Source organism: Poromitra crassiceps (genome assembly GCF_964638095.1).
Source record: "Poromitra crassiceps genome assembly, chromosome: 16".
NCBI classification, from domain to species: Eukaryota; Metazoa; Chordata; class Actinopteri; order Beryciformes; family Melamphaidae; genus Poromitra; species Poromitra crassiceps.
In genome coordinates this window covers 1,256,203-1,272,985 of record NC_139645.1, presented here as the reverse complement: position 1 = coordinate 1,272,985, position 16,783 = coordinate 1,256,203, and the positions used below count along the sequence as shown (strand labels likewise).

General features: G+C 44.7%; 1 protein-coding gene across 1 annotated transcript; it reads left to right on the top strand.

Moving 5' to 3' along the window:
- Positions 1-383: 383 nt before the first annotated feature.
- LOC310791167 (protein mono-ADP-ribosyltransferase PARP14-like) lies at positions 384-15,827 on the top strand (the record flags this gene model as incomplete). The annotated part of the gene is made up of 13 exons (XM_083652860.1): positions 384-395; positions 1,359-2,933; positions 3,024-3,260; positions 3,991-4,215; positions 4,372-4,426; positions 5,005-5,151; positions 5,306-5,368; positions 6,589-6,768; positions 8,170-8,352; positions 11,317-11,925; positions 13,164-13,300; positions 13,691-13,871; positions 15,351-15,827. 13 exons carry the CDS (start codon positions 384-386, stop codon positions 15,635-15,637), a joined length of 3,891 nt encoding a protein of 1,296 aa, XP_083508986.1. The 3' UTR covers positions 15,638-15,827.
- Positions 15,828-16,783: the final 956 nt, after the last annotated feature.

Here is a 16,783-nt window from a genome sequence, read left to right as displayed (position 1 = left end):
TCTCCTGCTGCTGTTGTTTTGTTAAAAGTAATGCAAAAGTAATGTAATAAGTAACGAGTTACTCTACACAGAAAGTAACATTGTAAAGTAACTTCTTACTTTCAAATGAAAGTAACTAGTAATATGTACTATATTACATTTTGAAAGTAACTTGCCCAACACTGCCTACCACTATGTCACTGTGTTAGTTTGACTCTGTTTATTTCTCTATGCTATTTATAGACCAGGAAAGGGTTTTGTACAAAAAACACCACACAGTCTTCCCGCCTCGAGGAGAGATGAGACTGACAGTGAGCCAAACCAACCAGCCTCAACAATCCACCAGTCACCATCAGCCTCAACAATCCAGTCACCAACAGGTGGGTCTAAAGCAGAAATAAAGCATGTGTACATCAGTGAGCAGCCTTTGATATGAAGACTAAAAAGAAAAGCTCAGACTATGGCTGTCTTTTGCACGAGTAAATAAATTCAGGGCCTTCCCAATGATCGCTGCAACTTTGTGGCCAAACCGGTTTGGAAATGTTTCCAGGTAGATTCTTTACTGTAAAAGGCACACCTTCAGTTTCTTGTGGACAGAAACTGAAGGAGGAAATATCCATAGTGTCATTTTCCTTGCAAAAAGCTATCCTGTACTACATTTTATTAGCGGACTGTTAGCGGTGAGTTAGGCCCCCCTGGTCTGAAACATGACATCATCACTGATGACATCATCACTGAACTTATTAGCCTCAGCCAGGAAGGATGACATCACTGATGACATCATCACTGACATCACTGATGACATCACATCATTAGGTAATCAGGGCAATCACCTAATTAAAAAATCCGGCTCCGTCAGGTCACGCACGGGTGCTCTTTACACCCAATGAAAGTTTTAGCCCGACCGCATGTAAAACGGCACAGCTGTGGCCGGACAGAATTCTGCTCACTCACTCACTCACTCACATGCACACGGACACTTCTCTTATTATAATAAGATTATATACAGTATATATATATATATATATATATATATATATATATATATATATATATATATATATGTGTATATATGTGTGTGTGTGTGTGTGTGTGTGTGTGTGTGTGTGTGTGTGTGTGTGTGTGTGTGTGTGTGTGTGTGTGTAATGCGCCATATTACATGTAATAAAAGTTATTGCAAGTAAAAGGAGTTTGGAGGAACTCTCTTCTTTGCAGGTAGATTCTTTGAAATGTTGTATAGCCTATATCATGCTGCTCTTTTGTGATGATACAAAATTAAGTTTAAAGTTGCATTTCATGGAATTTATGTAACATCTAACGTGTTAGATTCACATTGCTATAAATTCAGTGATTTAATTGAGATTGCTTTCCTCCTTTAGACATTTACAAAAGCAAGCAAAAAAGGCCTTGAGAAGATCTTCCGCCTGGATCTTTACCTCCTACGTTATCTGAATGACAGCCCTAAGGCTTCCAGGGTCCTACAGAAGCAACTCTCTTCTATTGGCTGCACAGTCGAGCTGGATCTGGAGGAAGAGGAGGCAGTGGTTAGGGGGGGTATTGAGGGGCCTGGGGGAGCTGCAGTCGGTGCTGCAGAGAGGTGGGAGCTACAGGTGGACCAGGTCTTCATCGGTCTGGTTGAGAGCTACCAGTGCTATCATGTGTTGGACCCAGAAAAAGGGAAAATCCTACTGCAGGATCTCTCCTTTGTAACTGATGATATAAGAGTATACAAAGACGCAGGTTACGTGGTGGTTGTGGGAGAAGATGGGGCAGTGAAGGAGAGGATAGAGATTCTGGAGAAAAGCATACCGGCCAGGAAGGAGTGCCCAGCTCCGGAGAAGCAATTCAAACTTGTAGAAGAAGAGTTTAGTCGAGCAATTATTGCACTTTGCCCAAGGGTTAAAATGCTCAGAGGAAAGCCGAATACAATCATCTTGGAGGGCCCTGATGAGGAGGTACAGTCAGGATCTACAAAACTTGATGAACTGATCAAAAAGGTGCAGGAAAAGAGAGTTCAGCTCCCGTCCGTTCTGCTGAACTTCATTACATCCAGCGGTGCCATCTCAAAGTACCAAGCCCGCTTCCAGCAGAGCCTTCGCAGCCCAGTTTCATTAGAGACTGGTTCAGACCTGGTTCTGTCCAGCTTGTCCTCTGATGCTCTGGAAGAGGCTGCAACAACTGTGCAGAGAGACCTGTGTATGGACTCTGTAGTGCTAGAGGGCGCTGTGGCTGTAGCTCCAGATCTAGACAGGATGAAGGAAGTCCTGACCAAAGCCAACAATGAGGCCAACTGTAGAGACCTCAGAGTGGAGGTCAGCTACCACCCAGGACCCAGTGGAGCCTCAAAGACCAAAGTGCAACTGGTGGGTTATAGACCAGAGGTAGACAAGCTGAAAGCAGTTCTGGTTGACTACCAGGTCAACCATGTTGAGACACAACAGCAGCTGATCCTACCACTTCCTGAAATGGTGGACAGTTTTGATCAAATCCTGGCACTGACTGGCATGAAGCAACCCAGGGTGAAGCTAACAGCCTCCCACTCCCCAAATCCATGTGTGCTCTTGTCTGGTCCCCGTCGCCTGGTCCAGGAGGCTCAGGAGGGACTGTCCTCTGCTGTTTCCTGTATGACCTGGGACAAGCTGATTCTGGATGGGCCAGGGGCTCAGCAGTACTTCCAGGCAGAAGGGAAGAGGAGCATGGAGCTGGTAGAGACCTCCTGTCAAGTCCTGATCAGGGAACAAAAATGTAGCACCATGCACTCTCAAAGTGTGCCAGCCGCAGCAGTCTCAGATTGGAGCACTAGACCGCGAAGCAGCAGCAGCAGCAATCCATTCAGCACTCCCCCCACCAGATGGCGCAGCCACACCTTCGCCAGCACTGTGACAAATGTGATGAATGTGCCTGTCAGCAAACTAAGCCTGGTGATCAAGCTTGGCAGTTTGGTAGATGAGCAGGTATAGACAGACCTATTCTATTCTAGTCTATTCAACTTTGAATTATACGTATGCACCACAGCTTAATATCCTTCAATGTGATTCTCTCAGGTGGACGTCTTAGTGGCCCCTATGCTCAAAAGACATCTGACTTCTACTAATATTGGTAAAGATCTACTGAGTAAAGCAGGGAACACGATGAAGACCAACTTTGACCTCGTGGCAGGGGGGCCTAACTTCTCCCCTGGTGAAGTGCTGCAGGTTGATGGGTCCCCGTCTCTGGGCTGCTCCAAGATCTTCTTCATTGAGTGTCTGCCATGGGATGGAGTTAGAGGACAGAGCGTGAAGGTAAAGTAAAATACTCAGGGGATTCATAGGATTGGTGGAGAGAAAAAGGGCGAGGGAAACAGCTGTGTTCAAATTCAAGTTCCTTTTACAGGGTCGATGCTAGAATGGATCGGCCGGAGGGACATGAGGAGTGATGATTGGTTGGGTTTAGGGATTGGGTTTAGGCATGGGCAGAGCCGTGTAGATAGAAGAGTCCCGACATCTCCATTCACTCCAATGGACCAGTTTTTTTTCCAGGAAGTAAGGTCCTGGAACTCTTGAGTAAAAAAAGCAGCACTGTCGAGTTGCAGCAAAATAGACAGTTTGTGTTGTACTTTGAAAGGGGTTTTCATCCCTTGAATCAAATTGTACATTATCAGCTTTATTTTAGCATGCAAAAGTAGCGCGAGACCCATTCCTGGCTGATCATTGGCTAATGAGTCTCGCATTTTGGTCCTCCGCTGACGCCACTCTCTCTCTAGACTAGAGGACACTAGGCATGGGGAGTGATGGGGTTAGGTCCCTCTGGCCGATCCTGACTTATAGACAGCCAGGCTGATGAATGCATTGCAGTACAGATGATAAATGCTAAGTACAATAGTGAACATAACACAGACAATGAAAGGCACGTCAGGCACAAAATCAGAAGGGGAAAAACAATCATCTCTATGATGCAGTAGTAGATTGTTGTTTTGTTTTATACACATTTCTCAGAGGAATAGTTAGGCAAAAGTGTTTGTCACCTTTGTAGGCACTCAGCAGTGGACTGAGGAAGTGCCTGGACATCTGTGGACAGCAGGGCTGGGGTTCAGTGGCCTTGCCCGTCATCGGACCTGGACTGGCTCTAAAGTATCCAGTGAGAGAAGCTGTTCAAGTTCTGACTGAGGAGATTGGCCAGTTTGGACCGTCTGGATCCTCTGGTTCTCTCAAAAGCATCCACGTCGTCATAAAGCCTGGTTACCCAGACTCTGAAGAGGTGAGACACATTTACACGTATCCTCCTCTTATGGTTTGCGGTCAACCCCCGGACACTGTTGTAACTGTTTAGTGATTTATAAGATGTTTATAGGGTCTGTGATAAGATGGTGTTTGATAATCAACCTTGTGATTGGAGACACTTTTCTGTTTACAGTGCTGCCATGATGTCTATAGAGAACTCAGCTTAAACATGAACCACGGAGGTCAAGGTACGCTGTTGGGACTATTTTGTTAAGCATAACTGCAACTGTTGTAATGACAAATGATGTACTAGTTTCTCTTTTTTGTGGGAATTAATTTTCCATGATTGTAGATTACTGCAGCCTACATACATTTACCATTTGCTGTTGAAATCTGCTATATAAAACATGTATTTAAACATTCAGGGAGATTCAAATAGACAATATTCATTACTATATTCAAATACCCAATTAAATATCATACAGTACAACTGTTAAACATACACCCAATCTCCCTATTGACTTACTACCCCCCGCAACCCGCCCCGCCCCACACACACACACACACATCCTGACAGTCACTACCACTTTCACTAGCATATTTATACATAACACTACAGAAAACCTTTTACACTTTTGTCGTATAAGAACCCCGCCACCCAAAGTCTGCCTAATCACCAGACTTACCATTGTCTCTGTTTTTGCTTGTTTTCTGTTTTGTATAAGTTGTTTTATTTATGTATTTGACTTATTTGTACTGTTAACTGTTTGCACAATAAATAAAAAATAAATAAAAAATAAATAACACACACCGGTTTCCCTCCCAGCAATCTTCCAGACCCTGACCAGTGACCTCGATGACATCACACTGACAGTGGGAGGCGGGGTCAAACTACAGCTGGTGTTCGGTGACATCACCAACGAGACCACAGACGTCTTGGTGAACACGACCGACTTCATCGATTTTGAGACGGGTGGGTGAGGGCAACTATGGATACGTGTCAGCTAAATGCAGAATGTAAAGGTTTCTGTATGTCAAATAAGGAGATCACCTGATTAATTTGATGATTTGCTCTCAAAATGTTGACATAAAGTATTCAAATGAAAAATATGGTCTTTATTCTATAGACAGCGTTTGCAAAGACATCTTAACTCTGGCTGGACCGCAGGTGGAGGCTGAACTCAAATCAGGTGAGCAGAGGACGAATAAGAAATATTCAATCAACACTATCAGTAAAAACCTATAGAGGCAGTCTGTGTCTCGTCATAGACGCTGGGGTAGCTGGCTGGAGGCGTGGTCAGGGTGGAGCGAATCCCCCGTTCTCCCCATTCAGCATAATTAGCATTTAGCTGCTAGCCCAGCCCAGGCAGACATGATCAGGGATTCAACCACCGCAGTAAACGCACATCTGAACAGACGTCTATGTAGGCCTACCTACTCTAGAATTCCCAACCCTGTAGTGTAGAGCCGCAGCACCGTCATTTGGTGAGTCAACCCATTGAGATACTGTATATGGGCGGTTTTACCCACTCAGACTAGTCTCTTAGAACAGACGAGTTGGCTTCCGCAATTTTCAAATGCTTCCGCCATACCGTCTGTAATTCGTGGGGGAGAAGCATGCGCCAACCGGAATGGGAAGCAGAAAGGCGGGTCTTCCGCTCATTAGTCCAATCAGAATCCAGAAAGGCGGGTCTTCCGCTCATTAGTCCAATCAGAATCCAATATGCCGCATTCGCGGAACTCCGGGCTTTGGGGATTGGTCGGATTCCGTCGAACTTCCTTCCAGTCTGAAGGTTTTTTTCCCAACTTCCTTGTGCATGTTCTGGGGGTGTAACGTACAGACTGTTTAGCTGCATTCGCCGGATGTAGATGAGACAGTCTGTTTTAAGAGACTACACTCAGACCGACTGTAGAGGCAAAGTGAACGTCACTTCCTGCTTCAGCACTGTACCAGAGATTTTCTTCCGCCATTTATTTTCCCATAGACATTTCGTAAAATGCTTATAAAAATAGTTGTACTTGGTCAAACCAGACGGTTCAGCTATATTTAGAATCGGGAGAGACCATAGAACATTTCACTCAGACGAAAACAAAAAATATATTGTTTCTTCTTCTTCTTTAAACCCAAAAGTTTTTACGTTTTGGTCCGAGTGAAATGTCTCTCCTGTTTCTAAATATAGCCGAACCGTTTGGTTTAAACAAGTAAAACTATTTTTATAAGTATTTCATAAAATGTCTATGGGAAAATAAATGGCGGATGAAAATCTCTGGTAGGCTACAGTGCTGAAGCAGGAAGTGACGTTCCACTTTGGCTCTCTATAGCTTCTTATATGAAATGTTAAATCAATACTACTGTCAGTAAACACGTGTAGCTTCTTCTTTGTGTTGCTTGTACGTGTTTCTATCTCAGTGAATCGTCCGAACAAAGGAGAGATTCTTGTCTCCCAGCCTGGACAGTTCCCGTGTAAGGCCATCTTCCACGTGTGTGGAGAAAAGAATGCAGCCATCATTGAAGGACTGCTGTGTGACATCATTGCGTCTTGTGAAAGCAAAGGATTCAAGTCTGTGGCCATTCCTGCCATCTGTGCTGGTAAATATGAAATAAATCACTGTAGTGAACAATGAAAAAGATACAGTAGCCTATATACATTTCATGCTTGGTGTCTGTAATTTATCAACTACAAAATGCATTTAAAAATGTGAATGGATTGAATTAGGGTTGCAGCTAATTTTCACTCATTTTTAGTGAGTTCTTAAAATTGCTTACCAGCAGGCAAAGTATTCATTTTGTAATGCTATGAATTATATGATTAGAATTTGTGAAACTGTAACCAGCATAGGTTTGGTATTCTTACTTGATGATAAATGACTAACACGTCTATTATCAAAATGATAACAGACACATTGTCTGTCAATTATTGACCCAGTATCGATGAATTAGCCCTTTGAACACACATAGGCAAAATACCCGCTGAATAAGTGTCCAAATGTTCATGTCATTTCAGTCTGGAATATGGAATATCTTTCAATAATCTTTATGACTAAAAGGCTAAAAGTAATCTCATGTGTAAGAGATCTTGCGGCCCTGGGGCCTGGGGCAAAATGCGGCCGTGCCCACTGAGCAATAGACGTCTTTAGACCTAATTTCAACCTGGCCTCTATGGTTTAGCTCTGATATAGACTACGGTTAGACCAGGATTTTGGGTCTACGTTTAGCTGAGTTTTAGACGATGTTTTAACAACTTCAAAAGACATTTAAAAATGCATGAACACCTGTACACCCGTAAATGTGTATGAAAAGCACTGTATACCCTTGTATTTACACTACAACTTTATATTTTTGGTCGTACACGGATTCCACACTGAGCAGTGGTTTAGCTCTGATATAGACGATTAGACCAGGATTTTGGGTCTACATTTAGCTGAGTTTTAGACCATCTTTTGAATAGCCTATAAAATGCATAAAACCTGTAAATGTTTAAAGTGCTTCACACCCCAGCATGTTTACAGTAGGTTATAACTGTTTAATTTTTGTCATAACAGAATCATATTATGATTCGGTCACTGCATGGGCCCTGGGGCAAAATGCGGCCCCAGGGCCGGACTCAAAAACAAAGCGACCCCCAAAAACTCAATAAAAGGCAGAATTATGTTAATAAATCTCATCTGCTACAGCCATTGGATTTGTACCACTATTATATCAGGAGATTAACAAGAAATGACCAATCACAACAGGAGAGAGGGTTCAAAATAGGGAGACTCCCGCGAAAATCATGTTGGCAGGTATGATCTCCAAGGTGTGGCCCTTCGCTTACTTGATGTAAGTCAGTATGGCCCTCAGGTATGTGGTATGTGGCTGTGCTGTTCAAGTTACTTTCAATATCGGCTGCATTCTGCAGTCCTCCAAAGTCTCCAAAGCTGCAGAAAAGAAAAAGAAAAATGGGAATGATCCTGGCAATGATATTCTACCATGTTTGATCTGTTTGTCCAGGAATCGGTGGCCTTGACCCCGACGCGGTGGCGGCTGCCATCCTCAGAGGCGTCAAGGTGAAAGTGTCATCTGTTCCCCTTCGCTGCCTCTCCCACATCCGCATCGTCATGAAGAAGATCAATGTCTTCCTGGCCTTTAAAGAGGCAGCAAGGAAGACGTTTCCCCCTGTTGTAACCAGCACAGGTGAGACATGTCCCTCTGTTGTAACCAGCACAGGTGAGACATGTCCCTCTGTTGTAACCTGCACAGGTGAGACATGTCCCTCTGTTGTAACCAGCACAGGTGAGACATGTCCCTCTGTTGTAACCAGCACAGGTGAGACATGTCCCCCTGTTGTAACCAGCACAGGTGAGACATGTCCCCCTGTTGTAACCAGCACAGGTGAGACATGTCCCTCTGTTGTAACCAGCACAGGTGAGACATGTCCCTCTGTTGTAACCAGCACAGGTGAGACATGTCCCTCTGTTGTAACCATCACAGGTGAGACATGTCCCTCTGTTGTAACCAGCACAGGTGAGACATGTCCCCCTGTTGTAACCAGCACAGGTGAGACATGTCCCTCTGTTGTAACCAGCACAGGTGAGACATGTCCCTCTGTTGTAACCAGCACAGGTGAGACATGTCCCTCTGTTGTAACCAGCACAGGTGAGACATGTCCCCCTGTTGTAACCAGCACAGGTGAGACATGTCCCCCTGTTGTAACCAGCACAGGTGAGACATGTCCCCCTGTTGTAACCAGCACAGGTGAGACATGTCCCTCTGTTGTAACCAGCACAGGTGAGACATGTCCCTCTGTTGTAACCAGCACAGGTGAGACATGTCCCTCTGTTGTAACCAGCACAGGTGAGACATGTCCCCTCTGTTGTAACCAGCACAGGTGAGACATGTCCCCCTGTTGTAACCAGCACAGGTGAGACATGTCCCTCTGTTGTAACCAGCACAGGTGAGACATGTCCCTCTGTTGTAACCAGCACAGGTGAGACATGTCCCTCTGTTGTAACCAGCACAGGTGAGACATGTCCCCCTGTTGTAACCAGCACAGGTGAGACGTGTCCCTCTGTTGTAACCAGCACAGGTGAGACATGTCCCTCTGTTGTAACCAGCACAGGTGAGACATGTCCCTCTGTTGTAACCAGCACAGGTGAGACATGTCCCTCTGTTGTAACCAGCACAGGTGAGGGGATTCATTGTGTGTGTGTGTGTGTGCGCGCGCGCGCGCGTGTGTCGGCATGGTGGAGCTGCCTATTATAGCAGAAGTGGTTTTGCGTACTTTGCCAGCTGTTTATGCCTGTCTGTCTGTCTGTCTGTGGACAGATTTTGCGAGCGCGATAGCGTCAAAACCGTGCAAGATGCAGCCAGGAACTTTACAGGTGTGTAGTTGACATCCAAATGAAGGCCAAGTTGGAAAGAATGGGTGTGATCCGAGCAAGGCCATGAATAGAACCGTGTGCGTGTCCAGATCAGCGCCGGTACAAGTCCAGAGCTGTCAGCAGCTGTGGAACACACACAGTATGTTTGGGCCTTAGCCCTCGTTCACACAGGACGCAGAACGTAAGTAGAACTGAAGCTTGAAGCAGGCTCAAGCTTGAACGGACGCCTAACCGTTCACACAAGAAGCCTTCACTTTTCCTCTCAGCGCCTACTCGGCGTGCCTTGAACCCGACCCACAACTCCCATTGACTTCATGCCTGGCTTCAAGCGTCACGCTTGGAAAATAGGCGTGAATCCTGAACGATCGCTTGAGCAAGGTGTGAGCGTGGCTTCAGCGTGAGACGCGCATTGGTGGTGTGAACGGCCTCGCCTGTTAACAAGGACGCCTAAATGAAACCTGTGGCTTCAGCGTAGGTAGAGCTTAGGTTGAGCGTTGCTTCAGCGTCCTGTGTGAACGGGGGCTTATTAGGCTGGTTTCACACACACTACAGCTACAGCATTGCATCGACCCAAAGTTTTCGCCCCACCCTGACCACGCCCCCAGCAAGGCTGAGCCAGCTAAACCAGCATCTATGACGAGACGTGGCCTCAACCTATTGCGTCTGATGGAAGAGAAAAAGTGGGCGGGGCAACATAAGGTGAATAGAAGAAATTGTATTGGGTCAATAATCTATTGGTTATAAATTCAATTTAAAAACAATCTCTGCTTGTTTTACATGCCATAATGACATTAAATGATAGTGTCTTTAGAATATGTGTAGAATCTTTTGTATCACTGAATGAAAGAACATTGTAAATGTCACCATTATATTTACAAGAAGTTAAGATTAGAGAATGTAGAATAATGACTGTTTTGATCATAGTTTCTCTTATCTATCTACTGTATCTACCTACAATGCAGTCATGGAATTCTGGACCAAATAATATGTGACAATCAAAATGTTTGGGTCAAATGTGGACTATATTAGGGCTGCTTGATATGAAAAATGTTCATGAATCAGTGACATAGGCCAATGATTCTCAAACTCAAAGCAGAGCAAGTCCTCTACTTTGTGCCAACATTTGAACCCTATACGAAAATACAGATCATACAGAAGATAAAACAAGAACCGATGAGATAAGAAGAGCAGAAAATGCAGAAAATCATGACTGGGTATTCAGTGGGTATTCCGTATCATAGCAACCAATGTGTTTCCACAGTCCACAGTGCTCTCAAGCGCCCTCAGCTGTGCATTTTCAGAAGAGTGGAGTTTTCAACTGGAGAAAAACACTTCGGCCACTTGGCCAAAGGCTTCTTTTTTAGTCATTCACAAAAATCCATCTGTTTGAATCTATCAAAATCCTCTCATTTTAGGAGAATATTGCTATTGGGGATGGAAAGTCACGATAAGATTCAATACGCAATATAAGGTTCACGATTCAACCACAATACGATGTCAAGTTCAATGACAAGAAAGTCTGACATGACTTATGTTTATTAGGGAGCCACAAATCGTTCTAGCAATGCCATGACTGTAAACACCTATTTAAAAATGACATTTCAATGGGCAAATAATATAGTTTATGAAATATGAAATCTGTGATCACTAAAATGTATAATCTTTTGATACATTTTTCTGGCCCGTGATATGTATTTTGTACTTTTTTTGCTGTGCGATATAGTGAATTTCAATATTGTCCCATCCCTACTTATTTTCTTTTTCATTCATCTTGCAGTGTCAATGCGTCAGTTACCTCAAGCACCAAACCAGCCTTCACTGTCTTCACGGCCCGATATAAGCACCCTCTGCACAGCTGGCTCCACACTCCAGCAGTCCGTCTTCCTGGTCCTGGGTCTTTCCTCAAAGGAAGTGGCTGACGCCATCGCAGAGCTGAGGAGGCTTTACCAGGCTCAATGCTCCCAGCAAAGCTTCAGCAGGGAGGAGCTGGAATGCCTCACCCAGGAAGATGTGGATGATCTGAGGCAGCTGGTGGAGACGCTGGGCCTGTGTGTGGAGGAAACCCAGGCCGGGTGGAGTTTGAGCGGGTTAAAAGACGGTGTCAACCAGGCCATTCAGGCCACTCTCCGCAGCTCCCTCAGGAAAGAGAAGAGAGACAGGGAGGAGGAGGTGGTGTACGGCCATGTGGCTTGGTGCATCCAGGGGTCTAGAGGCGACTGGGAAAGGCTCCCCAGAACAGCCCATCATGACCTGGAGAAAGGCAATGTAAGGGGAGGTGTAGTGGATGCTCAGGGGGTGCAGTGGAGCGTGGACCTGAAGAGGATGGAGGCCACAGTCCAGGGACCCAGACGCACGGTGAAGCTGAAACGACTCGAGAATCTAACAGGTGGGGTGCCGGTTCTTTCCTGGAAGTGTTGTTTTGTTTGGTTGACAAAGTGGTAACACTTTTTGAATAGCCTGGTAAAAAACCATCCGCATCACATGACCTGCATCACATGACCTGCATCACATGACCTGCACGAAACAGAACGTGAGTTCAAGTGATCAGGATCATCCATACCAGGCTACCCATTGAATGATACAGAAGAGGATTGGAGTCACGGGTGAAAGATTTGGTTGAGTTGTGAGATTAATCTCAGATTTCGGAGTTTAACGTCAGAATTGGGGGGGGGGGGGGGGGGTAAGTTAGAATTCTGAGAACATCAGAGGTCAGCCTCACAATTCTGAATTTAAACTCAGAATTCTGAGATCTTAGAATCCACAACTTGTGAATTTTTCATGTGGTCCTAATCCTCTTCTGTCGTCTGGAAATCCAAAGGTTCCCAGTTCGAGACTTACTCCTCCGGGGCTGCGTGTCAAAACTGTCCTTGAGCAAGACACTGAACTGAACCCCTAACTGCTCCTGACGAGCATTTGGCACCTTGCATGGCTGCAGATGTGTCATTGTGTCGGTGTGTGAATGTGAGCATGAATGAATGAATGGGTGAATGTACAGGAGTAGACATACTACTGTAAAGTGCTTTGAGCGCTCATCAGACTTGCAAAAAAAAGTATAGTAATGTAGTAGTCATGTCCGGATAGTGTAGCGGTAGATTCCGTGCCTACCAACAGGAGGGTTGCAGGTCCGCGCCCCATGTTACCTCCGGCTTGGTCGGTCGTCCATACAGGCACGATTGGCTGTGTCTGCGGGTGGGAAGCCAGATTGAGGGTACGTGTCCTGGTCGCTGCACTAGCGCCTCCTCTGGTCGGTCGGGGCGCCTGTTCAGGGCGGAATGGAACTGGTGGGAATAGTGTGATCCTCCCACGTGCTACGTCCTGCCGGTGAAGCTCCCCGCTGTCAGGGGAAAAGAAGCGGCTGGCAACTGTGCATGTGTTGGAGGAAGCATGGTGCTAGTCTATGGCTCTCCCCAGATCGGCAGAGGGTGGAGCAGCGACGGGGGCAGCAGGGGGAAATTGGCCAAGTACAATTGGGGTATTGTACTTGGCCAAAAAGAGTATATAAATCCAGTCCATTTACTGAACCTTACCAGCAGGCTCTTTTGTCTTTTAAGGATGCACCACTGACACATTTCATCTGAACATCTGGCATTTTCCCATCAGCTAACTATGACTAACTTCTTCCAGACTTCTTTTTCCCCCTGTACTGGGACAGCATGGCTGCTGGTAAAATGCTGATGATGGTTACACTGCCACCTTCCTGTGTGGAGTACCAAAGGGTGAAGGAGAGCTTCAAACGCACTGCCACTAAGACTGTTATAAAGGTAAGCAGCTTTTTCAGGAAATGTACATACATGGTGATCATATGAAATCAGCAGAGACTAAACATTTGAGTTGATGAGTTTGATGAGTTGATGGTGCCTTATGTAAGCACTGCAGTGTGTATCTGTAGACTAAAACTTCTACACAATGAGTTGCATCACTTTTGCTTTTCTGATGGAATGAAATGGATTTAATAGGTGAAATCAATAAGAGATCGTAGCTTTCACTTTAGATGGACATTCTTATGATAGCAGGTGTTTCTTATATTTTGTGAGTAGCCTAAAATACAAAGGACTAAAGACTTTCAAAAGACTAGGGGCTAGCGGAAATGTGAGACACCTAAATGCTTCTATGCGCGTTTGTCAGTTCCATTTTTCTGTCTTTCTTGGTAGATCGAGCGCTTGCAGAATATACATCTCCGAAAGGGCTACGAAGTGCAGAGAAAAAACATTTCTGATAAGAACGAACAGCGGGCAGAAGCAGGCGAGAAGCTGCTCTACCATGGCACGAGCCAGGACAACTGCCAGTCCATCATGGAAACCGGGTTCAACAGGAGGTTTGCAGGGCAAAATGGTAAAGAATATTTGGACCAATCCAATACTACTGAAGAGAATTTTCCTGTTGTTGTCAATGACGAATGTTGTAGTGCAGTGATACTCGACTTCCGCGATGGGGTGCAGAGTGGCAGAGTTTTCTAATTCACAATGAAAACTAACGTGAAATAAAGTTTGACTGAGCTACAGCTAAATTGTCAAAAACCGCCGTCTGCTCGCCACCCTGGCACTTATACTGTATGTACTTAACTAATTGAACCTAACTAATTTAACTTAACCTAACTATCCTGTGTGCACAAAATTGTCAGACTAAACTCCGGCTGACAGCCCAAAAACCTACGATCGGCTACAGAAAGATTTATATTAATGTGTGTTTATTAACTGGCCCCTGGCCCCTGGGCAAAGCAAGTCGAGTATCCCTGTTGTAGTGTATATGTTTTGAAGCGTAATCCACAAGATTCCTCTTTTTTCCTGATTTTGGTGATTACGTGTAGACTGCAGTTTGTTTTATTTCTTCTACATTCTGTAGAAGAAATCATCACAGCAAATGTAAAAGCTTTTATGGTCGTGGACCGTTTTTAGGTTAAATCATTAGTACAGTCAAACTTTTTTTTCAATCTTTAGAGAACAATATACAAACAAGACAAACAGGCTCAGACACAGGAAAAGAAAAGAAAGAAAAAAAACATACATCAACATTGCAACATGGCGCTATCAGCTGCATAATTATGGTGCTTATATGTTTGTAAAAAAAAAATGCATGGGATCCCACGCACCATGAGATACCAGCTGGGCGAGCCACCCGTCACCCCTAACCTCAGTCACTTGTCATTCTTAACCTCGTTGAAGTCGGCCAAAAACGCGTCCCAGATAGTTGAGAACCTCCCAAGCAAGTTCGTTCTCAGGGACCTGAGTCTCTCCATCTGTACAACAGAGATCATGTCCATCAGCCACACCTGAAAAGACGGTGAAGAGGAGGACTTCCATTCCTTCAGAATGAGTCTTTTGGCGACTGGTGTCCCCAGTGTCAGAGATTGTTGCACACAGCTGTAGGGAAGTTCAGAGAGGACTCCGAGCAGCCGAAGATGGCGAGTTCTGCCTCCGGCTGTAGGGCTATCTTGTAGGCCTTCGAGTACCAATCAAATATTTTGGCCCAGAATCGTGGTAATGAAGGGCAGAACCAGAAGGCATGAGATAGTGTGCCCTCTGACACCTGACCCCTGTCAGTGGCGAGACAGAAGGGAAGATCCTGTGCAGTTTATGCTTGGAGTAGTGAAGACGGTGAGTGACTTTAAACTGGATCAGCTGGTGTCTGCTATTCACTGAGCAGAGTTGTACCCAGTAAAACTGTAAGTAAATGGACATTTATCTATGATTTATGCAGATTATTACTTTAAACAACAGAGCAAAATGTTTGCCTTCTATTCATTTTGTCTTTCCTAAACTTGATCATTTCACCTGTCTCCCTCTAATCCTCTATTTCTTCTCCCTCTCCTAGCCACTGCATACGGTCTGGGGACGTACTTCGCTGTCGCCGCTAGCTACTCGGCCAACCCCACGTACTCCAGACCGGCTCAGGACGGCTCTCAGTTGATGTTTGTGGCCCGAGTGGTGACTGGGGTCTACGCCCTGGGGCAGAGGGACATGAGGGTCCCCCCGCCTCGGGACCCCGAGCAGCCCAACGAGCTCTTCAACAGCGTGGTGAATGACCTGCAGAGCCCCAGCATTTTTGTTGTGTTCCACGATAACCAAGCTTACCCAGACTACCTGATCACATTCAAGTGACTGTGATGCTGTCCTTCTTACTCCTGGGGAAATGTATGTACAGTATTTCCTCATGTGCAGACAATACTGTAAGTTTGGAGGAAAATGGCTGACTATTCTGACAAAAAAGATTTAATTTGTTCTTTGTTGTCGTGACTTTCAATCAGTTTAAGCATGAATTGATAGTGCCTTATAAAGTCGGTTACATTTTTCCTGGTGTAAGGAAATTGGTTGATATTTGTGTTCGTCTTCTACAGAGAAGGATAATGGGAGGAAAAACATTTGACAGATAATAGAGGTCGATAGAGAACTATATACTTTTACTTCAGTAGAAATTGTTGTGATGTCATCAGTGATGTCACTCGAGCAACTCAATGTCTGTGACTTGTCTGTGACTTCAATGAGAATGAGAATCACTTTATTGCCACAATATGTGACAGCTGCTGGTATTTCGACCCACATGTAGGCGGAGGTCATTTTTCAGTTTTTTTTTACAGTTTATGAAAGTGCAGATTGTAAGATTTCAAATGATGTGTCACATTGTAATCTGAAAAGAAACGAAGGAGTTATGCTTATTTGAATGTTCACACCAGGGGCGGTTTTAGCATCAGACCTTTGGGTGGGCTCAGCCCACCCAAAGGTCATGGACCGCTGAACCCCTAGGGGGGTCCGGGGGCATGCTCCCCCGGAAGAAAATTTTGTACAGTTTCAAGTAAAAATGGATCAAGCTGGTGCACTTTGAGATCAAAATGAAGAGACTAGATCTATGAAGAACTACACACATCAATATCTTCTTTACCGTTCTGTGGTTTTACAGCAATGAAAAAATAATTGTTTCCCTATATATACTATATATATTCTGCATACAGGTTACTTATGGTAGAATTATGCTTGCATACATAATACCAAAATCACTTCAGGGGAGTTTCAAGTAAAGTAACATTTTGCTTTGTAGGCAAAACAAAAGTAAAATTAAATCAAAAGGGAACTTCCTAACTTATTGGCTGGAATAAAATTCCGACAAGATAATAATATACTGTAAGCACTAAAGCAGGAGTTTGCAGTCAACTAGTTGAAATTAATATGTGGCAGTATTTGTGGGGGTCAAAATCTATATAGGGTGTACCACCACAAATAGATCAGTGTATGGGAAACACTGACTATTAA